The sequence below is a fragment of the Aethalodelphis obliquidens genome, unplaced genomic scaffold, assembly GCF_003676395.1.
Source record: "Aethalodelphis obliquidens isolate GAN/ISIS:26980383/991018 unplaced genomic scaffold, ASM367639v1 scaffold71, whole genome shotgun sequence".
In the NCBI taxonomy this organism is placed as follows: Eukaryota; Metazoa; Chordata; class Mammalia; order Artiodactyla; family Delphinidae; genus Aethalodelphis; species Aethalodelphis obliquidens.
In genome coordinates, this window is record NW_020838015.1 from 8,992,106 (window position 1) to 9,019,935 (window position 27,830).

At 41.6% G+C, this 27,830-nt stretch overlaps 1 protein-coding gene and 1 long non-coding RNA gene across 2 annotated transcripts; one reads left to right on the forward strand and one right to left on the reverse strand.

Moving 5' to 3' along the window:
• Positions 1–687: 687 nt before the first annotated feature.
• Positions 688–6,120, forward strand: LOC113611896 (CXXC-type zinc finger protein 1-like). Its single transcript, XM_027091307.1, has 8 exons — positions 688–879; positions 955–1,169; positions 1,550–1,757; positions 1,859–1,969; positions 2,294–2,343; positions 2,559–2,655; positions 3,608–3,760; positions 3,866–6,120. Exons 1-8 carry the CDS (start codon positions 688–690, stop codon positions 4,010–4,012), a joined length of 1,173 nt encoding a protein of 390 aa, XP_026947108.1. The 3' UTR covers positions 4,013–6,120.
• Positions 6,121–14,938: 8,818 nt separating this feature from the next.
• Positions 14,939–26,752, reverse strand: LOC113611943 (uncharacterized). Its single transcript, XR_003429650.1, has 3 exons — positions 26,680–26,752; positions 18,520–18,765; positions 14,939–15,472 (listed from the first exon to the last, which is right to left on the reverse strand). It is a non-coding gene; the product is annotated as an uncharacterized LOC113611943 (long non-coding RNA).
• Positions 26,753–27,830: the final 1,078 nt, after the last annotated feature.

Sequence of the window (27,830 nt, forward strand, 5' to 3'; positions counted from 1 at the left end):
GGCAGGCTGAGCCCTCTAAGTGTGAGGAGGTGGAGTCTAGCTTTTCTGGGTGGATATGCAGGGCCTTATGAATTCGACTGGGCAAGATGCAGCCAGATGGACTAGCCAAGTGTGTCTGGATAAGGTGGGCAAGCAGGGCCAGGTGGTGCCAGTCATTCCCAGGCAGGCAAGACCTAGTGCATCCAGGCAGGTGCTGTGGGCCCCAGCCACAGTGGCCAGAGGGTGAGGCCAGGAGTGTTGGGGCAGGGTGAGCCCATCCCCACCCACTTAGTGCTGACCCAGAGCCCTCCTTCCATCAGCACAGGAGCGCTACTTATAATCCCTGGTCTCTGGTGAATCTAGGACACAGGGTGGTTGGGGGAATGGAGCTGGTGCGAGGGTCTGCCCGTCAGTTCTTAACTGTGATACTCTCAGAGACTTTGCCATAGTCCCCCTGACAACTGTTCACTCGATCACACCTGCCTCAACTACAGAAGTCTGAGCTGTCCCAGAAGTACCAGGTGGGGGCAATGCCATCGGCAGGAAAGGAGGCCATACACCAGCTGTTGTCTGAAAAGGACCTGCCTCAGTACTGAAGCTTATACCAGGACTTTTATATACGAGATTCTTGACAATCAAAGCCTGATGAGTGTATGGCAGGGCCCCTGCGTGGAAGGGTAAGGACATTGAAGGCAGGGAGGCTCAGCAATGAAGAGAGAGGCGGCACGGAGTGTCCAGAGATTATTTAAGAAACAAATTGGGGAGACCTGTCAGCATTTTTCTCGCCTACAGCCCTGGATGAATGACACTGAGGACTTCCCATTCCTAGATTCTGCACTGCAGAAGCAGGCAATGGATACGAAGAAAAGGAAGAATTTGAAGAAAAAAGTGGAGTGGAAGGTGACAGAAATGGTGGAATGGGGGGCATGGAGGCAGAGGTTGGGGGCAGAATGCAAGGTAGTAATACAGGGTTAGGGGGCTGACACTGATTCCCCTGCCCCTGCTTTGACCACTCTTGTCTCACAGAAGGAGAAGCAGCAGAAGCTCATGGAAAAGTCAGAAGACCCAGAGCAGTCAGGTGCCGAGCACCCAGCCTCACTGCGGCAGTGCCTGGGGCCTGACTGTGTGCACCCCACCCGGCCAGGCTCCAAGTACTGCTCGGACGACTGTGGCATGAAGCTGGCAGCTGCGTGAGTGCACCTGGAGGTTAAGCAACAGGGAATAAAGTAGGGCATGATCTATGCCAGCTGTAAGTCCATCTACCCCGCTACCTATGTATCCTCCACCATTCGTCCACTCACCCACCTATCCATCCACCCTTACATCCACCGACCCGCTGAACCACCCATCCACGTTCCATCCACCAACCCACTCATTCACCCTCAACAGTCACTTACCCACCCAGCTGTCTAGCCATGCACCCAACCATCCACCATCCAAGCACGCATTCACCAACATTCACTCATCTACCATTCATTATCCTAAACATCCACCATTCGGCCACTCATCCATTTCTTCTTATTTTGATGCCCCCACATACGCATTCCATTCTTGCTGTCTCCCCTTCCAGCCGCATCTATGCGATCCTGCCCAAGCGCATCCAGCAGTGGCAGAAGAGCCCTTGCATTGCTGAGGAGCATGGCAAGAAAATGCTCGAGCGCATCCACCGTGAGCAGCAGGACACCCACACCCGCCTGAAGGACTTAGAGTGCCATTTCCATGAACTTGAGGCCATCATTCAGCGTGGCAAGCAGCAGGCTGTGTGCAAAGATGAAGAGGTGAGTGGGAATGGGTGGGGTGGAGCAGAAAGGTGCCTGATATCTTGCCCTGCCGTCCCCACCCTGCACTGCTTTACTGGCCCTTCTACTGTCCTATGCAGAGTGACAAGCATGGCAGGAACAGCGTCAACCTGCAGATCTTCTGTGTCTCCTGCGGGCAACCCATCAATACGCAGGTTGCCCTGCGCCACATGGAGCGCTGCTTCGCCAAGGTTGGAGCATTGGCTGGGGGAAGATGGGGCAAGGGTGTTTTTGGCTGGGTGGGGTCCATGAGGAGGGGGGCAGGTTTGGTGCCCGGGTATTTGTTGTAGAAGAGAATACAACACACATCCATGGCTCTACCCATTTGTGCTTTTCTTCCACCCCCAGTAAAGGGGCCAAGATTTGGGCATCAGCCACTGGTGAGGGGGGGACATCGGCTGAGCAGACAGGAGCGTAGGGTCCACAGGGAGCAAATGTGTTGTTTGGGGCTTTTTCATGGGAGGTTACGCAGTGTGTGTCTATAGTTCCTCCCATTTGTACTCTTTTTTCCCCAGTATGAGCGCAAATCGCCCTTCACGTCCATGTACCCCACTCGCATTGAGGGGTGAGTGTGAGTGCTGCTCAGGGTCAAAGGCACGATGTGGACAAGGTCAGGAGCAGGGTGGGCAAGATCAAGGGCAGGATGTGGGTAGGCTCAGAGACAGAGGTGGGCAGATTAGCGGCAGGGTATAGGTGGGGTTGGGGACAAAGTGTGGGCAGGGTTCAGGGTGGGACCAGCCTCCTCCTGACCCTTAGCACCTCACTTTCACCTCTCCCCAGAACCGCAAGGCTCTTCTGTGATGTTTACGACCCACGGAGTAAGAGCTACTGTAAGCGACTCCAGGTGTTATGCCCTGAGCACTCGAAGGACCCCAAGGTGAGACTTTTCTTTCTCTACCTCATCGCCCTCCATTCCTCCCCTTCTCCCTACCTGACCACCTTCCTCTCGTCCTCCAGTGCTTGATTGCCTCCTATTCCTTCTTCCTTCTGCCTGACTGCCTTCATGCCTCCTGACCAATCCCTATGTATCCCCTCCTCCTTTCCTGACCTCCCCTACACCCCCCTCCCCACTGCCCAATCACTTTCTAGTTTTACTTTTCTCCCTGCCTGTTTATTTATTCATAATCTCCTTGCCTGACCCCGCACCCCAACATTTCTCTCTCCCTCTGCCTGACCAGCCTCCGTTCCTCTGCTCCTCACTGCATAACCATTCCCCATTCTTCCCTTCTCCTTGCTTGCTCATCTCCCTTCTTTTCCTAGCCCCTGCCTGACCACCCCACAATCCCCCCTCCCTCCCTGCATGGTTACCCTCAATTCCTCTCTTCTCACTTGCTGACTTCCTTCCATTCTTATTCTCCCTGCCTCACTTCCCCAATCGCCTTCTCACTGCTTGTCATGTCCTAAATCCCTTCTTCTTCCCTGTTTGATCAGCCCCCATCCCTTTCACCCTCCCAGCCTTATTCCTCACCTCCCCCATGCTTTACCAACCCTCATTCATCTACTTCTCCCTGTCAGACCCCCCCTCCATCCTTCCTCTCCGTCCTGTTTGATCTCTTTCTGTTCTTCCGTCCTTCCTGCCTGATCACCTCCATTCCTACATCCCTGCTTAACTTCTTCCTCCATTCTCCATGATTGATCATCCCCCTTTGGCCCCCTCTTCTTTACCTAATCACTGAATTCCTCTCTTCCCCCTGCTAGGTCACCACTCCCCATTCCTCTCCTTCCTTCCTGCCTGCCCTCTATTCCCCTCTTCCTTGCATCCTGCCTGCCTGATCACCCTCCATATGCCACCCTTCACGTACCTCATCATCTTTCATTCTTCCCCACAGGTACCGGATGAAGAAGTGTGCGGTTGCCCACTAGTGAAAAACATCTTTGAGCCCACCGGTAATTTCTGTTGCCTCCCCAAACGCTTGTGCAATCACCACTACTGCTGGGAGAAGCTGAGACGTGCCGAGGTGGACCTAGAGCGCGTGTGCATGGTATGTTACGTGGTACGTTACATGGTACATTACATGGTACGCCCCTTAGGGGCTGAGAGGCGGGATGGAATCCTAGAAGGCCCTTCTCATGCTTGCCCCCCACAGTTGCTCAAGCTGGAAGAGCTGGTTGAGCAGGAGCACAAGGTGCGCACAGCCATGAAGAATCGGGCAGGGCTGCTGGCCCTGATGCTTCATCAGACAACCCAGCATGACCCGCTCACCACTGACCTACGCTCCAGAGTAGACAGCTGAGCTCTGCTCAGCTGAGGTCCTGTACTCAACACCCTGTGCAAGGGTGACACTCTACGAATTCCTCACACACCTCTTCCTCTAATATATTTTTCAGGGCATCTCAGAGTTTCTCTGTGCTTCTCTGTTCCCCATTTAGTCTCCTGTCTCGGTCTATGCCTCCTTGAGGTGGGGTGGTCCTCAAAATCCCCCTGTTTCTGTCTGTTCCTGTATCCCCCGTCTCTTTCTTTCCTGAATCTGGGTGGGGCCAGGAGACTGCCCTGCCCTCATCTCCCACCATCCAGAGTTTTGTTTAAAAACTTTAGAACAAGAGATTTTAATATTCTTTGGTGGCCCCTAAGCCGTTCTCTCTGGCCACAAACCCAATTCCGAACCTCCAGTGGTGGTGGGTGACAGTGCAGCTTTACTTGGGGGGTGGGCTACAGTGCACATTTGGGGGTGCCTGTGATGCCCGGTGTGCTCAGTGCAGGTCCTGGTGCACACCTGGTTTCCAGTGTCTAAGAAGTGGGTGGGGAGGGTGAGTTTGAGTTTTCATCTCTGTCAGAAGAGGGAGGGACAGGTAGGTTGCCCTGGATGTGCAGTGAAATATGCAATCAGTTTATGCACACAAGATGTTGCCTCTCCTCAGCCTGAGCACTTTGAAGACAATGGGAAATAGGAATATTGTTTATTGAGAGTCAATCCCATATGGGGTTTAGAATCACAGAGTGGCTAAGTGTGGGCACTTTGGAGTCAGCTGACCTCGGCTTAAGTATTTCCTGGTCATTCTACTTGCTAGCAGTGTGACCTTGGGACAACCAACTTAGCCTCACTGTGCTTCAGCTGCTTCTATTGTAAAATGGTCCTAAGGATAATCATTGTCAGGTAGCTGGCAAGGTTGCAGTGAAAATTAAATGAGGTACCTGATATTGATCACCAGGGCCTCAGGACAGGGGCAGGTGTGTCACAGGAGGAGCAAATTCCAGACTTGGTGTCCCTGAGACAGGTCACCATCCTCCTGATGTGTGAGCACCATGGGGCTGGTGTCCCACATCCAGAGCCCTTCCTGTTTCAGTGGAAAATGTGATGCAGCCGATGGAGGAAAGGTGGGATGAGCGGGTCAGCCCCACAGACTAGAGGAGGGGGAGGCAGCTCCCTGCAGGGTGTCTGCGAGCGAGGTGTGGGTGGGGGTGACCACCGGCCCCAGCTAGGGAGACGCTCCCCCCTGACGCCCAGCACAGGCCCTTCAGTCCTCACTGGCTCTGTGCATACACTCAGCTGATCTCTACCAGAGCCTGCTTTCCCCTGATCCTTGGGGATTTGCTGATTTCTCCTCTATCCTGATCTAGGGCAGAAAAATCCCTTTTCTTTGGAACTTAGAGAATGGCAGGGTAGTAGGGTGACCACGCTCTCTAGGGCCCTTCTGCTTCTTCCTCCTCCTCTCAAAGATGAGTAAAGTGGCCTGAGAAGGTACATGACTTGCCCAGGCCTCTGGGATTGTGAGTGACAGCAGTGGACTGGAACCTTGTCTCCTGACTGTGCCTTCCACCCTCAGCACACAATAGCCAAGACCAAGTTTCCCACTAAAAGTTCCCCTCAAGGGATTTCCCTGGTGGTCCAATGGTTAACACTCTGAGCTTCCATTGCAGGGGGCACAGGTTCAATCCCTTGTCAGGAAACTAAGATCCTGCATGCCGAGTGGTAAGACTAAAAAAAAAATGTTCCCCTTGAGAGTCCGTAAACAGAGGCAGACGATGAGGGAACCAGACCTTGCCCCACAGTTCCCTCCTTCCTGTGGATGTTGTCACCTCTGGGGACAGGCTCATTTTCACAGGGGCTCAGGGTCATGTGGTCAGTAAGACAGTATATATGACAAAACTCATTTTAGTTTTGTTTATTATACAGTTATATTTGTAACTATTACAAATATAACTATTTGTATAATAAAACTAAATATAAAGCAAGTTATACACTACAAATAAGTAGAAAGAATAAAATTTAAATGACCTCTGTTATCTCCTAACTAAATTCTATTAACATTTTGATTTTTTTTTTTTTTTTTTTTGCGGTACGCGGGCCTCTCACTGTTGTGGCCTCTCCCGTTGCAGAGCACAGGCTCCGGACGCGCAGGCTCAGCAGCCATGGCCCATGGGCCCAGCTGCTCCGCAGCATGCGGGATCTTCCGGGACCGGGGCACGAACCCGTGTCCCCTGCATCGGCAGGCAGACTCTCAACCACTGTGCCACCAGGGAAGCCCCATATTTTGATTTTTTTGCTTTCAGATATTTTTTCTGGCTCTGAGCTTTGGTGTTTATGTTCATGAGTGTTTAGTATATTCATACATGCACATTTAATTTAAATGAAAACTAGAATTGTTTGGTTACCTTCTCTCTTTGCTCTGTATTCTAACTTAAGTATTTTTCCACGTCAGCAAATATTTTTGTATACAATTTTAATAGCTGCATAATATTGAGTCTTTGAATATATCATAATTTTTATAACCAATATACTGTTAGTTAACATTTATGAAGGATAGTTTTGGTTTTGACTATTAACATCACAGTAGTGAAATTCCTGCATTTAAATCTTCATGCACATACATGATTGTTTTCTAGAAATTGAAATCTTGGATCAGGGTGCAAGGACAGATATTAAAGGACTTAGGAGGCGATAGTTGTACACTTGGTCCCAATGAGAAACCTGCCTTTTCCAAGTGTCACACAATCATATCAGTCACAGATACACAGCTTGTGGCCACAGAAATGTGGTGCCCCCTGGGTCTCCCACAGGGTGTGGCCCCCAGCTGAAGTGTGGGTGTTTCCGGGCTGGTGAATCTGATCTCTGCAACGTACCTGCACATCATCCCCTCTGCAGCTTTGACTTCACAGACCCAAGCCCCTTCCCAGGAACAGCAGGAAATAACCAAGTTTTTAATAACCAAGTTTTTAATTTAATAGATTAATTCATGTATTTGTTTGTTGTACCCATTGCTTTTCCAGTGTTTTTAGGGGGCATTAAAGAATCCCTGTAGTAAAATGTCCAGGTATGACTCTATAAATTTAGGTCAGAGAAGATATAGACAGAACGAACAAAGTCAGCACTAGAATCTATTTGGACTATAGGCATTTGGGCCTGATGGTCCTGCAGAGTAATTAAATTTGAGCTAGAAGTTTTTTTCTTATCTTCCTATCAGATATAGCTGGAAAGGAAACGCAGTCGTTTGTAAGATTTACATTGGCCACAGGGAGAAAATGTGACAATTCTTCCAGGGTAAAGGTTTCCTGATAATTGAATTTCAAAAACAAATTTGATCTCATTATGGAGTATGGGTGAGGTAACCTTATACTTTATCATCCAAATCAGGACACTTTAGAATGGGAAGGGGCATCATTAATAATTATGCCGGAACAACAGGTGTAAACTGGACAGAGGATCAGCCTAATGAAAAAGACGAGTGTCGTCAACAGTAATCTTGTCATAAGTGTATGATGATAGGGTTTGCCACAGCCATCTTCTAGAACAATGGTTCTCACAGTATGTTTCTTGGACCACCACCAGCAGCATCATTTGAGAGACTGGTAGAAATGCAAATTCTCGGGTCCTACACCAGACTTTTGGTTATGAGGTTTAGTAGTCTGTGTGTTGACAAGCCCTCTAGGTGATTCTGATGCATGCTCAAGTTTGAGAACCGCTGGTTGAGAACCATCTAAAAGAAGCCGAGGGCGTAGGGCCCAAGCAGAACACAGTGGATAGGGTTCTTCATGTGCACACCTCACTGATGATTTCATTTCATACAGGTGCAAACCATCCTACATTTTAACTTTCCTCTGGGGCTTTTGACACTACTTGGGCCTTAGGTAGGTCAAAGTTAAAAGAATATATTTATATCAAAACACCATATTGGGGGCTTCCCTGGTGGCACAGTGGTTGAGAGTCCGCCTGCCGATGCAGGGGACACGGGCTCGTGCCCCGGTCCGGGAAGATCCCATGTGCCGCAGAGCGGCTGGGCCCGTGAGCCATGGCCGCTGAGCCTGCGCGTCCGGAGCCTGTGCTCCGCAACAGGAGAGGCCACAACAGTGAGAGGCCCGCGTACCGCAAAAAAAAAAAAAAAAACAACCTTACCATATTGTATACCTTAAGTATATATAATTTTTAATTTGTCAACCATTCCTCAATGAAACTGGAAAATTTTTTAAATATTTAAAAACATTGGTAATAGAATATGCCATTTTCAGTCTGGGCTTAAAGTTCTGTGCAAAGACTCTGTGGTCAGTTCCTCTTTTAATGTTGTTTTTAAAAATCTCTACTTAAAATATGTTATCCTGAAATATAAAATACAATTGCAATAGGGACTATAATTCTTTCAAGATACAAAAGTTAGTTAATATATCTTCCCTGCATATATAATCCCTCCATGGTGATCCATTAGATCAAGGAAAAAATTCTTACTTTTTCTATGATGGAGTCCAGCATTTGTCCTCAGATTTTAAATTTATTTTGCTTCCCTGAATGTCACATAGACCCTTCTTCTTCTACATAGAGCTATTTGACATCAAATAGTTTTTCTTTTTCACTTCCATACCTTTGCACTTTGTATCACATGCCTTATCATCCAATTTAAGCTTCTCCAACACTGGCGGGTAAACTTACTCCCTCATGGAGAACTTACCTTTCCTACCTACCTGTATTTGTTTTTCACATTTCAGGGTTGCTACAGGACAAGGGGTGTGTGTATAATATATTTCTCCCTTCCCAGTTCCTGGCATAACATTTGCTACTCGGTACTCAACGGCCCAGGAAAGGTGTTTCTGGCAGTTCTCAAAATAGCAGGAGGACTTAAGAGGGTTGTTTAGTCCTCATTTTTATCAATATTTTTTAAATTGAAGTATAGTTGATTTACAATGTTGTGTTACTTTCTGCTGTACAGCAAAGTGATTCAGTTATACATATATATACATTCTTTAAAAAAATATTCTTTTCCATTATGGTTTATCATAGGATATTGAATATAGGTCTCTGTGCTATACAGTAGGACCTTGTTGTTTATCCATTCTATATATAAAAGCTTACATCTGCTAACCCCAACCTCCCACTCCATCCCTCCCCAGCCCCCTCCCCCTTGGCAACTACCAGCCTGTTCCCTATGTCCATGATTCTGTTTCTGTTTCACAGATAGGTTCATTTGTGTCATATTTTAGATTCCACATATAAGTGACACCATATGGTATTTTTCTTTTTCTTTCAGACTCACTTCACTTAGTATGATAATCTCTAGTTGCATCCATTTTGCTGCAAATGACATTATTTCATTCTTTTTCATGGCTGAGTAGTGTTCCATTGCATATTTGTACCACATCTTCTTTATCCATTCATCTGTCAACGTAGTTCTCATTTTTAGTAAAGAATAACTTTTACTGCATGAACACAGTGAATTGCAGAAATTTCAATTATATTTCTTTCTCCTATAAAATATTATATAATATTAGGTATTTAGTAGTAGGCATACTATGTTATATACCAGGATAAAAACTCATTAAAAAATTATTAACTAGGAGATGTGGGTTATTCTGGGCTGGGGTGGGAAAAGTACCGGATGAACCTGAACATTTTGTTGTACCAGAAGGTCAGGATGTGCTCAATGAATCATGGGACATGTCAAAAGGACATAACATTCCAGCTGCAAGTGACTCCCACTGGCCAAATCTGAGAATATTTTAAAATTCAAATTAAATATAGTAATAAATTATTAGAGAAATGCAAATTAAAACTACAGTGAGGTACCATCTCACACTGGTCAGAATGGCCATCGTTAAAAAGTCTACAAATAACAAATGCTGAAGAGGGTGTGGAGAAAAGGGAACCCTCCTACCCTGTTGGTGGGAATGTAACTTGGTACAGCCCCTATGGAGAACAATATGGAGGTTGTTCAAAAAACTAAAAATAGAGTTGCCATATGATCCAGCAATCCCACTCATGGGCATATACCCAGACAAAACTATAATCCCACTCGTGGGCATATACCCAGACAAAACTATAAAACCACCCCTCTAGGTGGTCACAAAGCACCAAGCTGATCTCCCTGCATACAGGTCTTTTGTCTCCTTAGGTAGATTTATTCCTAGATATTTTATTTTTTTGTTGCAATGGTAAATGGGAGTGTTTTGTTAATTTCACTTTCAGATTTTTCATCATTAGTGTATAGGAATGCAAGAGATTTCTGTGCATTAATTTTGTATCCTGCTACTTTACCAAATTCATTGATTAACTGTAGTAGTTTTCTTGTAGCATCTTTAGGATTCTCTATGTATGGTATCATGTCATCTGCAAACAGTGACAGCTTTACTTCTTCTTTTCCGATTTGGATTCCTTTTATTTCTTTTTCTTCTCTGATTGCTGTGGCTAAAACTTCCAAAACTATGTTGAATAATAGTGGTGAGAGTGGGCAACCTTGTCTTCTTTCTGATCTTAGTGGAAATGGTTTCAGTTTTTCACCATTGAGAACGATGTTGGCTGTGGGTTTGTCATATACGACCATTATTATGTTGAGGTAAGTTCCCTCTATGCCTACTTTCTGGAGGGTTTTTATCATAAATGGGTGTTGAATTTTGTCTCACACCAGTCAGAATGGCCACCATAAAAAAATCTACAAACAATAAATGCTGGAGAGGGTGTGGAGAAAAGGGAACCCTCTTGCCCTGTTGGTGGGAATGTAAATTGAGACAGCCACTATGGAGAACAGTATGGAGGGTCCTTAAAAAACTACAAATAGAACTACCATACGACCCAGCAATCCCACTACTGGGCATATACCCTGAGAAAACCATAATTCAAACAGGGTCATGTACCACAATGTTCATTGCAGCTCTATTTACAATAGCCAGGACATGGAAGCAACCTAAGTGTCCATCGACAGATGAATGGATAAAGAAGATGTGGCACATATATACAATGGAATATTACTCAGCCATAAAAAGAAATGAAATTGAGTTATTTGTAGTGAGGTGGATAGACCTAGAGTCTGTCATACAGAGTGAAGTAAGTCAGAAAGAGAAAAACAAATGCCACATGCTAACACATATATATGGAATCTAAAAAACAAACAAAAAAATGGTCATGAGGAACCTAGAGGCAAGACGGGAATAAAGACGCAGACCTACTAGAGAATGGACTTGAGGATATGGGGAGGGGGAAGGGTAAGCTGGGACAAAGAGAGAGTGGCATGGACATATATACACTACGAAATGTAAAATAGATAGCTAGTGGGAAGCAGCCACATCACACTTGCATTGGAAGAATCAACATTGTGTGGTGATATGTCTGGATAGAATTTTGAAAGCAGAATGCTGTTCTCCTCCAGCCAGCACCACGGTAAAAATTCTTTTAGGATTTTCCCTGATTTTCCCAGTTAACAGGTGAGTTTCCTGGAGGAAAAGCCTATAAAAGCTTGGAACACCCCATGCCTATAGGCATCAGGGACTTCACACTAGAACAGTGACCCACACATAAACTTTAAAAATTTGTTAAGTATTTCTAGCTGAATCTTCTTACTAGCTTAAATGGCATATGGTAGTATCTGTACCAGGTAAGCAAATGATGGCCTTTTTTCTCCCTGTAGGCACCTATTTTTCTCCAGATATTGGGTTACAGTCATACTTCATTTTATTGCACTTCACTATACTTCGGAGATCTTGCATTTTTTGTTTGTCTGTTTTTAACGAATTGAAGATTTGTGGCAAACCTGCATTGTCAAATTTTGGTTAGCATATTTTAGTAATAAAGTATTTTTAAATTAAAAAAAAAGAATCAACTTTGTGAAAATGACTCTACTACCCAAAGCAGTCTACAGATTCAATGCAATTCCTATCAAACTACCACTGGCATTTTTCACAGAACTAGAACAAAAAATTTCACAATTTGTATGGAAACACAAAAGACCCCGAATAGCCAAAGCAATCCTGAGAACGAAAAACGGAGCTGGAGGAATCAGGCTCCCTGATTTCAGACTATACTACAAAGCTACAGTAATCAAGACAGTATGTTACTGTCACAAAAACAGAAAGATAGGTCAATGGAACAGGATAGAAAGCCCAGAGATAAACCCATGCACATATAGGGTCACTTAATCTTTGATAAAGGAGGCAAGAATATACAGTGGAAAAAAGACAGCCTCTTCAATAAGTGGTGCTGGGAAAACTGGACAGCTACATGTAAAAGAATGAAATTAGAATACTCCCTAACACCATACACAAAAATAAACTCAAAATGGATTAAAGACTTAAATGTAAGGCCAGACACTATAAATTTCTTAGAGGAAAACATAGGCAGAACACTCTATGACATAAATCACAGTGAGATCCTCTTTGACCCACCTCCTAGAGAAATGGAAATAAAAACAAAAATAAACAAATGGGACCTAATGAAACTTCAAAGCTTTTGCACAGCAAAGGAAACCATAAACAAGATGAAAAGACAACCCTCGGAGTGGGAGAAAATATTTGCAAATGAAGCAACTGACAAAGGCTTAATCTCCAAAATTTACAAGCAGCTCATGCAGCTCAATATCAAAAAAACAAACAACCCAGTCCAAAAATGGGCAGAAGACCTAAATAGACATTTCTCCAAAGAAGATATACAGATTGCCAAAAAACACATGAAAGAATGCTCAACATCATCATTAGAGAAATGCAAATCAAAACTACAATGAGATATCATCTCACACTGGTCAGAATGGCCATCATCAAAAAATCTACAAACAGGGCTTCCCTGGTGGCACAGTGGTTGAGAGTCTGCCTGCTGATGCAGGGGACATGGGTTCGTGCCCCGGTCTGGGAAGATCCCACATGCCGCAGAGTGGCTGGGCCCGTGAGCCATGGCTGCTGAGCCTGCGCGTCCGGAGCCTGTGTTCCGCAACAGGAGAGGCCACAACAGTGAGAGGCCTGCATACCGCAAAATAAAATAAAATCTACAAACAGTAAATGCTGGAGAGGGTGTGGAGAAAAGGGAACCCTCTTGCACTGTTGGTGGGAATGTAAGTTGATACAGCCACTATGGAGAACAGTATGGAGCTCCTTAAAAAACTAAAAATAGAACTACCATATGACCCAGCAATCCCACTACTGGGCATATACCCTGAGAAAACCATAATTCAAAAAGAGTCATGTACCAAAATGTTCATTGCAGCTCTATTTACAATAGTCAGGACATGGAAGCAACCTAAGTGTCCATCAACAGATGAATGGATAAAGAAGATGTGGCACATATATACAATGGAATATTACTCAGCCATAAAAAGGAATGAAACAGTTATTTGTAGTGAGGTGGATGGACCTAGAGACTGTCATTCAGAGTGAAGTAAGTCAGAAAGAGAAAAACAAATACCATATGCTCACACATATATATGGAATCTAAAGGAAAAAAATTGGTCATGAAGAACCTAGGGGCAAGATGGGAATAAAGATGCAGACCTACTAGAGAATGGACTTGAGGATATGGGGAGGGGGAAGGGTAAGCTGGGACAAAGTGAGAGAGTGGCATGGACATATATACACTGCCAAATGTAAAATAGATAGCTAGTGGGAAGCAGCCGTATAGCACAGGGAGATCAGCTTGGTGCTTTGTGACCACCTAGAGGGGTAGGATAGGGAGGGTGGGAGGGAGGGAGACTCAAGAGGGAAGAGATATGGGGACATATGTATATGTATAACTGATACACTTTGTTATAAAGCAACAACTAACACACCATGGTAAAGTAATTATACTCCAATAAAGATGTTTAAAAAATCTTTTTATTGGAGTATAGCTGATTTACAATGTTATGTTAGTTTCAGGTGTACAGCAAAGTGAATCAGTTATACATATGCCCACTCTTTTTTTAGATTGTTTTCCCATATAGGTCATTACAGCGTATTGAGTAGAGTTCCCTGTGCAGTCGGCTCTTATTAGTTATCTATTTTATATATAGTAGCGTGTATATGTCAATCCCAATCTCCCAATTTATCCCTCTCCCCTTCCCCCCTGGTAACCATAAGTTTGTTTTCTACATCTATGACTCTATTTCTGTTTTGTAAATAAGTTCATTTGTACCATTTTTTTAGATTCCACATATAAGTGATATCATATGGTATTTGTCTTTCTCTGTCTGACTTACTTCACTCATTATGACAATCTCTAGGTTCATCCACGTTGCTGCAAATGGCATTATTTTGTTCTTTTTTATGGCTGAGTAATATTCCATTGTATATATGTACCACATCTTTATCCATTCCTCTGTTGATGGACATTAAGTTTGCTTCCATGTCCTGGCTATTGTAAATAGTGCTGCGATGAACATTGGGGTGCATGTATGAATTCTTTGGATTAGTGTTAGCATGGTACATGTTTTGCCATCCATTTACTTTTAACCTATTTTTGTCTTTATATTTAAAGTGGATTTCTTGCACAGAACATATAGTTGCGTCTTGCTTTTTTATCCAATTGAAAAATCTCTATTTGCCATTTACATATAATATGATTATAGATGTGGTTGTGTTGAAATGTATCATATGGCTATTTGTTTTCTATTTGTTCTATCTGTTCTCTTTTCCCTTTTTCCTTTATTTCTGTCTTATTTTGAATTAAGTATTTTTTATTATTCCATTTTATATTCCTCGTTGGGTTTAAGAGCTTTAATACTTTCTCGTTTTATTTTAGTTGTTGCTTTAGAATTTATAGTATTAATATCATTAACTTATTACAGTCTACCTTCAAGTGATATTATAGCACTTTATGTATAATTCAAGAACTTTTACAACATACTTCAATGTACCCTCCTAAGTTTTGTGCTATTGTTGTTATATATTTCAATTTGCATATATTATAAATGGCATGATTCATTGTTATTTTAATTTTAAACAGTTGATTATCTTTTAAAGAGATCCAAATAATAAGAAAAGTATTTATATTTACCCATGTAGTTACCATTTCTGGTGCTCTTCATTCCTTTGTGTAGATGTAGATTTCCATCTGGTATCATTTGCCTTCTGCTTGAAGGACTTCCTTTAACATTTTTTGTAGTGCAGGTCAGCTGATGATGAATTCTTTAAACTTTTGTATGTCTGAAAATGTCTTTATTTTGTCTTCATTAAAAAAATAATTTTGCAGGTAGAGAATTCTAGGTTGCTGGTTTGTTGTTGTTAATTTCAGTAAAGTTCTTGCTCCACTGTTTCCTTGCTCCACTGTTTCCTGGCTTGTTACTGACAAGAAAACTGCTTTCGTCCTTATCTTTGTTCCTGTGCATTTTCTTTTTTTCTCTAGGATTTTCTCTTCACCAGTGGTTTTGAGCAACTTGATTATGACGTGCCTTAAGTAGTTTTCTCATGTTGTTGTGCTTAGGATTTGTTGATTGTTGTATCTTTGGGTATATATTTTTTATCTTATGTGGAAATATTTCAGCCAATATTTTTTCCAGACACCCATCTCTCTCCTCTCTTCAGGAAGCCCCACCTCCTAATACATTTATGAAATGACAAAATTTTGGAAATGGAGACCAGGTTAGTAGTTGCCAGGGGTTAGGGAAAGGTATAGGAGGGGGAGGTAGGTGTGGTTGTAAACTGCAACACCAAGGATCCCTGTGATAGAAGTGTTCTCTACCTTCATTCAAACCTCTAACTGTGATAAAATTGTATGAAACTAAACACACACACACAAATGAATACAAGTAAAACTGGGAAAATCAGAATAAGATCAGTGTACTGTATCAGTGTCAATATCCTGATTGTGATCATAGTTTTGCAAGATCTTACCACTGGGGGAAACTGGGTGCTATCAACTAAATGTCTGTGTCCCCCACAGATTTCATAGGTTGAAATCCTTACCCCCAAGGTGACAGTAGTGGGATGTGGGGCCTTTGGGAGGTAATTATGTCATGAGAGTGGAGCCCTCATGAATGGGTTTAGTGCCCTTATAAGAAGAGACATGAGAACTAGCTCTCACTCTCTGATCTTCACCATGTGAGGATACAGTGAGAGGATGGCCACCTGCAAACCAAGAAGTGGGCTCTCACCAGACATCAGATCTGCTGGCACTTTGATCTTGGACTTCCCAGCCTCCAGAACTGTGAGAAGTAAATTTCTGTTGTTTAAGCCACCCAGTCTATGGTATTCTATTATAGCAGCCTGAATGGACTAAGGTACTTGGTAAAGGATACACAGGACCTCTCAGTATTATTTGTCATAATTGCATGTGAGTTCACAATTATTTTAATTAAAATTCCAATTTAAAAAGGCATGTATGGGACAATTAAAGGACATTTGTATAATAAGTAGGTAACAAATGATATTAAGAAAATATTGTTAATGTTTTAAGTATGTTAATGGTATTGCAGTTAAACAGAGATACATACTAAAGGAAGTAAGGACAAAACATATCATTTCAGTGATTTGCTTTAAAATAATCCTTCAGTAGTAGATAAAACAAGATTAGTCATATGTTCATAACTGTTGATAGTTGTTGTACATGGGCGATGGGTACAAGGGGTTTATTATACTATTTTTTGCATTTCTGAATAGCTTGAATATTATGCAGTACACGTGGATAAGTTCTGTAATGCCAAAAATTAAAAGATAATTTCTAAGAAAAAGGGAGGAAATGACCACAGGAAAAAACTGGACTGAAAATGTTGTATATGACTAATGCCACTTATAATTTTGACCTATCTGTTCCTCAAGCAGTGTCAAAAGGCTGACCAAGAAAAATTATTACACAGTATTACTGAAGTGCATTTAGCCCACGCATTGATACATATAATTTAGTCTTTTCTGTTTGTATGATGTCAGACCATCAGAAAGGTGTGCCCTCAGACAGTTTTGGTTTCTTGTTATAATACATTTGCTGAGATCTGCTTTGACTGTAGGGCTTTGGCTTCCTCTGGAAAAAAATGCTCTAGAATAGGGGTAGGCAGCTACACTCATTTGTTTACATATGGACTATGGCTGTTTTCATGCTACAAAAGCCGAGCTAAGTAGTTGTAACAGAGACTATGAGCCACAAAGCCTAAAATATTTACTACTGGGCCCTACAGAAAATATTTGCCAAGGGCTGCTTTAGAAGACAGACAAAGAAAACACACAGTACTACATGCAAGATGGGGTTGCTATAACAGGGAACTATATTCAATATCCTGTGATAAAACATATATATATATATATATATATATATATATATATATATATATATAACTGAATCACTTTTCTGTACAGCAGAAATTAACACAACATTGTAAATCAACTATACTTCAATATAAAAAAGTAAAGGACTTCCCTGGAGGCACAGTGGTTAAGAATCCGCCTGCCAGTGTAGGGGACATGGGTTTGAGCCCTGGTCCAGAAAGATCCCACATGCTGTGGAGCAACTAAGCCTGTGCGCAACAACTACTGAGCCTGTGCTTTAGAGCCCACGAGCTACAGCTACTGAGCCCGTGCACTGCAACTACTGAGCCCACGTGCTGCAACTACTGAAGCCCGCGTGCCTAGAGCCCATGCTCCTCAGCAAGAGAAGCCACTGCAATGAGAAGCCAGTGCACCGCAACTAAGAGTAGCCCCTGCTCGAGAAAGCCCGCACGCAGCAATGAAGACCAAATGCAACCAAAAATAAACTTTAAATTTTTTTTAAAAAGTAAAAAAAAAGATGGGGTTGCTGTAAGTGACATCGTTTCTCTATTATTAGGCTGACTATATGTCCAAGTTGTCACAGCATAATTATGAACAGAGTCCCCTCTATCAATTTATATGAATATCTATCAAAAAAACCTTTTGAAAACCCCATACCAGGAAGTTTCTACCACAGAGGAACTGTCATGCTGTCCTTGTGGACAATTTAATCACCTAACTGCTTGTGTTTCTTTTATTCTGTATCTGCCACAAAGAACACAAATTTGCAGTTGGATTTTAATAGCCATGTTACTAAAATTCATTCAGCATTGTGTGAATAGCTACAGTCTAATTGTGCTCTGTTGTTGACTTTGTCCACTCTGTCTATATTTTCCCTGATCCTAACTTTATAGATTCATATGTGTTCATTTTACTATACTGATTATAAACCTCATAAATCCAATGGTAAATGGAAGCAGCAACTAAACAAATAAAGGAACAAACAACAATGCACCAGAGACTGAGTATTTTCTAGTTCTTTTTTGGGAAGGAGAAGAGATCTATGGTCAGAGCTGGGGAAATGAGGGGTTACAGGTGAAAGGGTACCTTCCAGAGTCTGGAATCAGCTGGGAGCTGCCTCCCCCTCACCTAGGCTGTAGGGGTGACCCTCCCATCCCACCCTTCCTCCATCAGCTGCATCAGTTTCCACTGAAACACGCAGGGCTTTGAATGTGGGACACCAGTGACTTGGTGCTCACGCAGCAGAAGGATGGTGATCTGTCTCGGGGCAGCGAGTCCAGAATCTGCTGCTTCTGTGAACCACATGCCCCTGCCCTGAGGCCCTGGTGACAGGTTAGGGCCAACTCCTCACTGAATTCCTGCCCCTGGAGACCCCTCCCTCCTCACCTCACACATGCTGCCATGTCCCTCTGCAGCCAGGGCTGGGGACCACTGGGGAGAGCTCCAGTTGGCTGGCATCTTCTTGCTGGGCCTCAGCCCCCAGGCTCTCTTGCTGACAGCTCTGCTCTTCCTGGGAGCCCGAGGCCAGGTGGGCACCCATGGACTCAACCAGAGCTGCTGAGGCCGGAAGGAAGATTCTGCAGCCTTCACTATGGGGTCTTACCCAGGGGCTCCGCAGAGACTTCAAGAAAACTGGAAAGACAGTGTCCACATGGTCAGTTACTCAACATTCATCCCACGAACACTTCCTGCAGGCACCAAGGAGTGGCTAGCTGTGTTGAATACAGCTATTCTGTATTCAAAATACAGATACAGCTATTCTGTATCTGAAAATATAATTTTCTCTGAAGAGAAAAATTCAGAAAAAAACGAACTCTAGTTTATAGTCATGGTGGAATATAGGAAAGATGATAAAATTTGGATTAAAATTACTGAAGGTTTGAATCCCAGGTCTCCCACATGTTAGCTGGGAGTATATGAAGAAGTTACTTTCAGATACAGGTTCCAAAACAAGACAGATATGCGTATCTTAAGAGACAGTAAAAACTACATGAGATGATACTTGTAATGGTAAGCATTGAATAAATATTAGCAATTACTGTTATTGAAAGGCACACATCAGGTACCTCATTTAATTTTCACAACTCTGACAATCAGTTCCGACTATTATTATTCTACCCATTTTACAGATAAGAAAATAGAGGCGTAGAGATTTTTTAAGTCATGTGTACTAAGATCACAAAACTAAGTGGAAAGACAGGATTCAACCCAGATCTATTAGTTCCAAAATTCACACTCTCAGCCACTCAGTAATATTGCATCAAATGCCCAATCCCTGACCTGCTCTGGCCTGTTGATAATTGGTCACTACGGGTCCCAGATCCCTGAGACCACATCACTGTCATCTCTGGCTGGTAGTAGAAGCCATCAATGACTCACTGAACCACATCAAATGCAGGGTGCTACTGAAAAACTAACCAAACATTGGCATGGCACAGACTCTTAACATTAATTCAAACAGATTGCAAATTACTTTTCCAAGAGGGTAATTAGCCTGGCTTTCAAAGGCCCCTCAAATAATCCCCAGCAGAGGATCCCAGTAACATACCCCCACCAGGAATCCAATCATTGATCTGTCTAGACAGCTAATAACTGATCCTTACAGTACCTGAAATGGACTAAAGGAGAGGCCAGATGCTGACCATCCAGGCCCCAATTAACTGACTTCACATGGCCACAATTCCTGATACCCATAGGACACCAAATCACTGATCCCAAGTATTTTCAAAATAAGACTGCCCCAAAGTCTCCAGTTGCCAAAGCTCCAAGGCTCTCAGTCAACTCACTGACTATGTCAGCCTTTCAATCATTATCTTGCAGAGATCTTAATCACTGACTTCTACAATCAATGATTCCTACAGAGATGTAATCACTTTCCCCCAAAATGCCCAAGTATTATTTGCTAAGGGCTCCTTCAAATGCACATTCACTGCTGACAAATTAGTAACTCCAGCAGGACTTCCCATCACTGATACCATTAGGCCTGAAATCAGTGGTTCCTAACTCTGCCTGCACATCAGAATCAAACTAGGATCTTCTAAAATCTTCTAAAAATGCTTATGCAAAGTTCCACTCCTGAATGAATGTAACTTAGTATCTGTGGGCCCAGGCATCTGTATTTGTAAAAACTGCATAAGCGATTCTGATGCACTGTGAGGAGTGGGAACCACTGTGTTAAATCTGATCCTCCCCCACATGCATCCTCCTAGCATCAGACTTCTCACTTACAACAATGGAAGCCAGAGTCATTTAACATCTACAGACCATGGAGAGAAGAGGACTTCAGTGTAAGGAGATTATATCCCTCCTAAAGATCCTATTTCTCAGCCAGAACAAAAGAAGGACAGTTTTAGACATGAAATAATTTGAAGAGTGTTCCATCAATTTACCATAGTGAAGGAAAACATTCAAGGAAGTATTCTAAATAAAAGAAAATTGAATCAGAAGTGAGATCTCAAAAGAACAAAACAATGCATATGCAAACACACACGTTCACCTGGTCATCGTGAGATCTTTGAAAACAACAGGACTTGTATGTATGTAAGTGCGTGTACAATCATAACAGAGGAAGAAAATGTGACTGGGAATTTGAAATTTAAAATGCTAAGTACCTTTTAAAGCAGAAACCTAAAGAAAATATAAACGACCTGTAATAAAAAATTTTAATTATCTTTGAAAGGTCCAGAATTATAACTGTCTTGCTGAAGAAAATTGAAAGGAGAGGGCATGTCTCTATAGGTATAAATGGGGAAAATATAAACTTAATTATGTTTGATAGAAATGGGAAGATATACCTTTAAAGATTTTATAAAAGTTAAAATTGCCTGACTTAAAAGGTGAGTGGGTTGGGGAGAGAGGGGGTGAATGGTCATGCCTGCATTAAGTCATCAAAAGTAAGAACAGGAAAAAGAAAGCAGAAAATAATATAAATAGTAAACATAAAATAAGAAACAAGGCATAGAATTAGGTATACTATGGTTATGTGAAATTGAATCAGTTGATTCATTCTGTAGAGAGATAAGATTGGAATAAAAAAGGAAGCACAATGAGACATAGTTATAAGAAGCATAACTAAAACACAGCAGCAATTTGCAAAATAAAGGGCTGGGCAAAGATATGCCAAGCAAAGTCCAGAAAAAGGACAGCCAGTTTGGTGATATAATTATAAAAGGGAATTTCAAGGTCAGAAGCATCCAATTGGTATAAACAGGTTATATATAAAGGCAGAGCTAGTAGACTAAGGAACTTAGGAAGAGTGAACTTAGGAACTCTAATTCAAAAAATTAAACCCAACCCCAAATAGCCCAAAACAATCTTGAAAAAGAAGAACAAAGTTGGAGGTCTTACACTTACTGATTTCAAAACTTATTACAAAGCTACAGTAATCAAAACAGTGTGGTACTGGCATGAAGACAGATATATAGACCAATGGAATAGGGAACCCAGAAATAAATGGGTCATATATGGTCAAATGATTTTTGACAAAGGTGCCAAAAGCATTCAATGTGGGAAAGATTAGTCTCCTCAATAAATGGTGCTGGGAAAAAAACTGGATATCCATGTGCAAAAGTATTACCTTACACCATATACAAAAATTAATTCAAAATATATCAAAGACCTAAATATAGGACCCAAAACTATTAGAAGAAAACACAGGGGAAAAGCTTCATGACATTTGTATTTGGCAAAGATTTCCTGGATATGACACCAAAACATAGGAAACAAAAGCAAAAATAGGCAAATTGGACTACATCAAAATTAAAAACTTCTGTGCATTGAAGGACACAATCAATAGAGTGAAAAGGCAACCTAGGGAATGGAAGAAAATATGTGCAAATCATATATCTGATAAGGGGCTAATATCCAGAATATATAAAGAACTCCTATAACTCAACAACAACAAACCCAGATAACCCAATTAAAAAATTGGCAAAGGATTTGAACAGACATTTCTCCAAAGATGATACATGAATGGTCAACAAGCATATGAAAAGATGGTCAACATCAATCATTAGGAAAATACAAGTCAAAAAAAGTGAGATAACACCTCATACCCACTAGGATGTCTACTATTAAAAAAAAAAGAAAATAACTAGTGTTGGCGAGGATATGGAGAAATTGGAACTCTTGTGCACTGCTGATGGGAATATAAAATGGTGCAGCCACTATGGAAAATAGTACAGCTTTCCTCAAGAAAAGAAAAATAGCAATCTCACTTCTGGGTATATATCCAAAAGAATTGAAAGTAGGATCTCAATGACAAATTTGCACACTCCTGTTCATAGCAGCACTATTCACAATAGTCAAGAGGTGAAAGCAACACAAGTGTCCATCAGGAGATGAATGGATAAAAAAAATGTGGTATATTCATGCAATAGTATATTATTCAGCATTAAAGAGGAAATTCTGACACATGCTACAACATGGATGAAACTTGAAGACATTATGCTAAATGAAGTAAGCCAGTCACAAAAAGATAAGTCCTGGATGATACCACTTACATAAGGTATCTAGAATAGTCAAATTCATAGAAACAGAAAGTAGAATGGTGGTTGCCAGAGGCTGAAGGAGGGGGAAATGGGGAGATGTCGTTTAATGGGTATACAGTTTCCATTTTGTAAGGTGAAAAAGTTCTAGAGATTGTTTGCAAAACAATGTGAATATACTTAACACTATTGAACTATACACTTAGAAACGGTTAAGATGGATAATTTTATAGTACATGTTTATTTTTGCCACAACAAAGGTAATTAAAAATAGATAAAGAAATAAAAATCAAACTCAAAATGCACCCACAACACTGAAGTTATACACTTTGTACCAGATGTTATTTCACACAGCAAAAGCTATATTTATAAGAAAATGTACAGTCCTACATGATTCGTTATTAAAATGAGAGAAAACCTCAAAAAAGCTAAGTACTCAATCTGAGTAATTAGAAAAAGAAATTAGAAAAAACTCAAAATATGCTAATAAATCCCCTAATAAAACCTAAATGCGATATATATTTGTATATTATATGTCCATTGAGAGTATAAATAAAGTGAAGAGCTCATCCTTTGAAATGACCAGTTACATGAATAAATTTCCAGCAAATCTGATAAACGAAATAGAAAAAAAATACAATATTAGGAAGGAGGAGATATTACTACTAGAGGAGATATTCCACTAAACATTATTTCTAGGAGAATATTATGTGCAAATCCATAGCAACATTTAAATATGGAGGTGAAACAGGTGCTTCTCCAGCAAAAAAAAATTAATGCAAAAAAAGAAAGAGCAAAAGAATCTCTAAGTGACCAGTGTATATAAGTCAGAAAGTTTGTAATGTGTATAATTTTTAAAAAAACACCAGCTTTGGGATTTCCCTAGTGGCGCAGTGGTTAAGAACCCACTGTCAATGCAGGGGGCACGGGTTCGAGCCCTGGTCTGGGAAGATCCCACATGCCGTGGAGCAACTAAGCCTGTGGGCCACAACTACTGAGCCTGTGCTCTAGAGCTCGCGAGCCACAACTACTGAGTCTGCATGCCACAACTACTGAAGCCTGTGAGCCTAGAGCCCATGCTCCACAACAAGAGAAGCCACCGCAATGAGAAGCCCGCGCACCGCAATGAAGAGTAGCCCCTGCTCGCTGCAGCTAGAGAAAGCCTGCGCACAGCAACGAAGACCCAACGCAGCCAAAACAAAAACAAAAACAAAAACACCAAAAACCCAGCTTTCTGTACTATTTTTTGCAATGTCCTGTGAATCTATAATTATCTCAAAATAAAAAGTTAAATACAGTATGGTGACAGACAGTTACTAGACGTATCATGGTGATAAATTTGTAAGAAATATAAATGTTGAACCACTATGCTGTGTACCTGAAACTATTATAATATAGTATGTCAACTCTACGTCAATTAAAAAAGGAAAGTTAAGTACAAAAAAAAAGGTACCAGGATGAAACTGACTTAATATGGAGTGCAATCTAACTTTTAAAAAACAGTATTTCTACAGTTTTTAAACAGTTCTAGACCAGGGGATGGCAAACTACAGGCTGCAGGTCAAATCTAGTCCTTGGCCGGTTTTGTAAATAAAATTTTATTGGAAAACAACCATGTCCGTTCGTTTACATATTGTCTGTGGCTGCATTTGCTACAGCAGCAGAGTTGAGTAGTTGCAAGAGAGACTGCAGTACTGGCAAAGCCTCAAATATTTACTATTTGGCTCTTTACAGAAAAAGTTTGCTAATCCCTGTTTCAAATAATAATAGAAAGTTGGAAATCTTCCAAATTTATTTTATGAAGCACTGTTACCTTACCTAAAAAATATAGTCCTAATACAGTTATCTGGAGATTATTTCATCTTATAGGTGCAAACATCTTTAATAAAATATTAGCAATTTGAGTCCAGTAAGGCTCAAAAGAAAAATTTACCCCATGAACAAATTGGGTTTTCTGATAAGACAAAGATGGTTAATGCTAGTCCATTTATCAATTTACCTATTACATCAACAAATTAAGAAGAAAAACTATACAACCGTATCAATGGATATAAAAAGGGCATTTGACACAATTCAGCAGTAATTCTTAAAATTTTGTAGGAAACTACAAAAATTCGGCAAAGATCATAGTCTCAAAACCACCAGGAAGTATAAAACTAAAAGGTAAAATGCTGAAGACAGTTTCCATTAAAACCAGTAACAACATGGGGTTGTTCCTATGCCAACAGTGTTTGAAAGCTCTAGCTGATGCAATTAAATATGAAGATGAAATAAACTGCTTCAATATCAAGAAAGGAGAGAAAATCATTTTTATTTGCAGGTTATATCATTGTATACTCAGAAAACTAGCACAGGGAATTTTTTTTTTAACATCTTTATTGGGGTATAATTACTTTACAATGGTGTGTTAGTTTCTGTTTTATAACAAAGTGAATCAGTTATACATATACATATGTTCCCATATCTCCTCCCTCTTGCGTCTCCCTCCCTCCCACCCTCCCTATCCCACCCCTCCAGGCTGTCACAAAGCACCGAGCCAATATCTAGCACAGGGAATTTTGACAAGGTGATGGGGTACAAGATTGAAACAGATGGAGAGGAAAAAAATATCCTATTTCCAATAATGACAACACAAAATACCTAAAAGTGAATGTAACAAGAACGGTGCTGGACTCAAAATAGAAAAACTAATAGTTATTATTCTAGAATATAGTATAAAACTTAAGCACATGGACAGGCAGACCATATTCCTGGGCAGGAATATGGTAAAATAAAAATATCACTGGTTCAATATTAACCGTATTGACAAGTGCCAAGCAGAATTCCAATTCTTTTCCAGCTTGGTAAAACAATTTCAAACTCTGTATGCACGTATAAATAGCCAAGAAAATTATGTAAAGGAATACTGAAGGGATGCTTGGACTAGCAGATATTAACATTTACAATAAAACTAATGCAATCAAAACAGAGATAAATAGGCCAGTAAAATAAAAGAAAATGTCCATACTTTGATCTTAATATGTACAGGAATAGATATGACACCAGCGATGTTCAACTGAGGGAGTACAGAAAAGTTCACTATGTAAAAGCCAGGGGAAAGAGGAGGAATGAACAAAGGCTATGGAAATGCAGAGAAGGAATCAAAGTGCCCAAATAACCAGAAAAGATCTCAACCACTAATAGGTGGAAAAGGTAAAACAGAACTAGATATAATTATTCAGCCCTCAGAATAATAAAAAATGAAAAAGAACATCATACAGTGTTGGAGAAGATTTGGGGAAATGGGGGTATTTATATATTGCTGATGGGAATATTTCATACACATTTCCGTATACATAGATATATGTATTACACATTGTATATATCGATATAATATATACACAATGTATTATAATATATATATAACACTTTTGAGAGGCATTTGGCAATGTCTATTTTAAAAATACACACACTTGTACCTAATAATAAGGTTCAAATACAGCAAAAGCCGACACAAGCAAAGAGAAACGCACAAATCACCATTACACTGCCCTCTACAGAGCAGGTAGGTGAAAAAAAAAAATCAGAGAGGGTATACCAGTTTTGAACAACACAATTAACAATCGGAGAACACATATTCTTTGAAAGCAATAGATGGCACATTTACGAGACTTGGCATAAGGCAAGTCTCCACAGGTTTCTAGGAACGTTCATGACACAAATCACATTATCTAACCTCTGAGAAATTAGGTTAGAAATCAATAACAAAAGGATTAACTGTTTATTGCAAAACAGAAACGCGCTTCAAAGTGACACGTGTGAAATGAAAAAAAATCATAACTGAATTTTAAAATACTTGGAAATGAACAATAATGATAATACGATACAACAAATCTTGTGGGTCTTAGATGGAAATGTATAGCCTTAAGGCTTAAATTAGAAAGAGAAAAGCTGACTAACAATTAGCTGGGCATCCGATGTAAAAGAGCCCACCACTGAATCCACAGTAGCCCCATCACCCACCCAGATTCCGCCCCCCACCATCACTCAGCTCAGAGTAGCCAATCCCCTTCAAAATCACCTCTGCGTGTCGCTAACTCGTAAACAGCTGAGAACCGCTTCCCTTCCAAGTGCCGACCTCTAACACCCGGGTGTTTAGTGGAGGGGCGGGGGGTGACTCATGCGCATGCTCAAAAGCACTTGCGAAGCTCCGTTCCCCAATCAACAGGGCACTTTCACGCAGAGTCCGTGAGAGTTCCCTTACCGTCTGCGGCTTTGCTGGGCTCGGAATATGGCCGCATCCAAATGTTGCTGCTTCAGGGGGCCGCCATCATGGAAGGGTGTCCGTGCCGTACAGTGGAAGAAGCTGTTGCCTCCTGCCTCACGCAGCAGAACAGTGGGGCTGCCTTGGGAGGAGGTGGACTACCCTTCTTTGGGTAGACTTCCTGGTGCATGGGGGTCTTTGCATTTAGCCTCTAAGGGGCTCCTAGGGACATGGCACGGGTGAGAGGGGAGCCATTACTAATGAAAAGAGTAAGAATAAGAACCCAGAGTGTGTCTGGGAGATACCACTGGAGTTGAGGGGAGAAATGTCAGGATGGTACCCTCCCCTGGCCGATACTATGGAGTGTTGTAGAAGGGAGAGTAGGAGCGATACTGTACCCCTCCCCCCCCCAGATACCACGAGGGGAGAGAAGTCGGGGTGGGAGCGTCGGGGTAATCTCAATCAACCCTCACACTAGTCACTCCAACTGAAATAATTGGTATCAACAAAAATTAGTTTATTTATTTTTGGGCCGCACCTCTTGGCTGGTAGGATCTCAGTTCCCCAACCAGGGATTGAACCCGGGTCACCACAGTGAAAGCCCAGAATCTTAACCAGCAGGCCACCAGGGACACCCCCCCCCCAATTAGTTTTAAATTGATATGGCTAATGGTTGTTTTCTCTGTCTAATGTAATGTGTCAGTAAAAACATCTTCCAGGATTATTCATACTTCCTTGTAAAATAACATCTAAGTAATAATTATGCAAGTGCAGCCTTACAACAAATTTCCAATCCTGTCCCACAAGGAGTTTGTTGCCCCTTAGGGCCTCACATATGGAAATTATGGAGAAGCCATTGCCCCTATGGGAGATGTCGTGGGGGCAGAGGTGAGAAGAATCCACCATATCCCCTCAATGGATGAACTGCTACACATTCTTCAAAACCCATCTCACATGTGTCCTGTGGG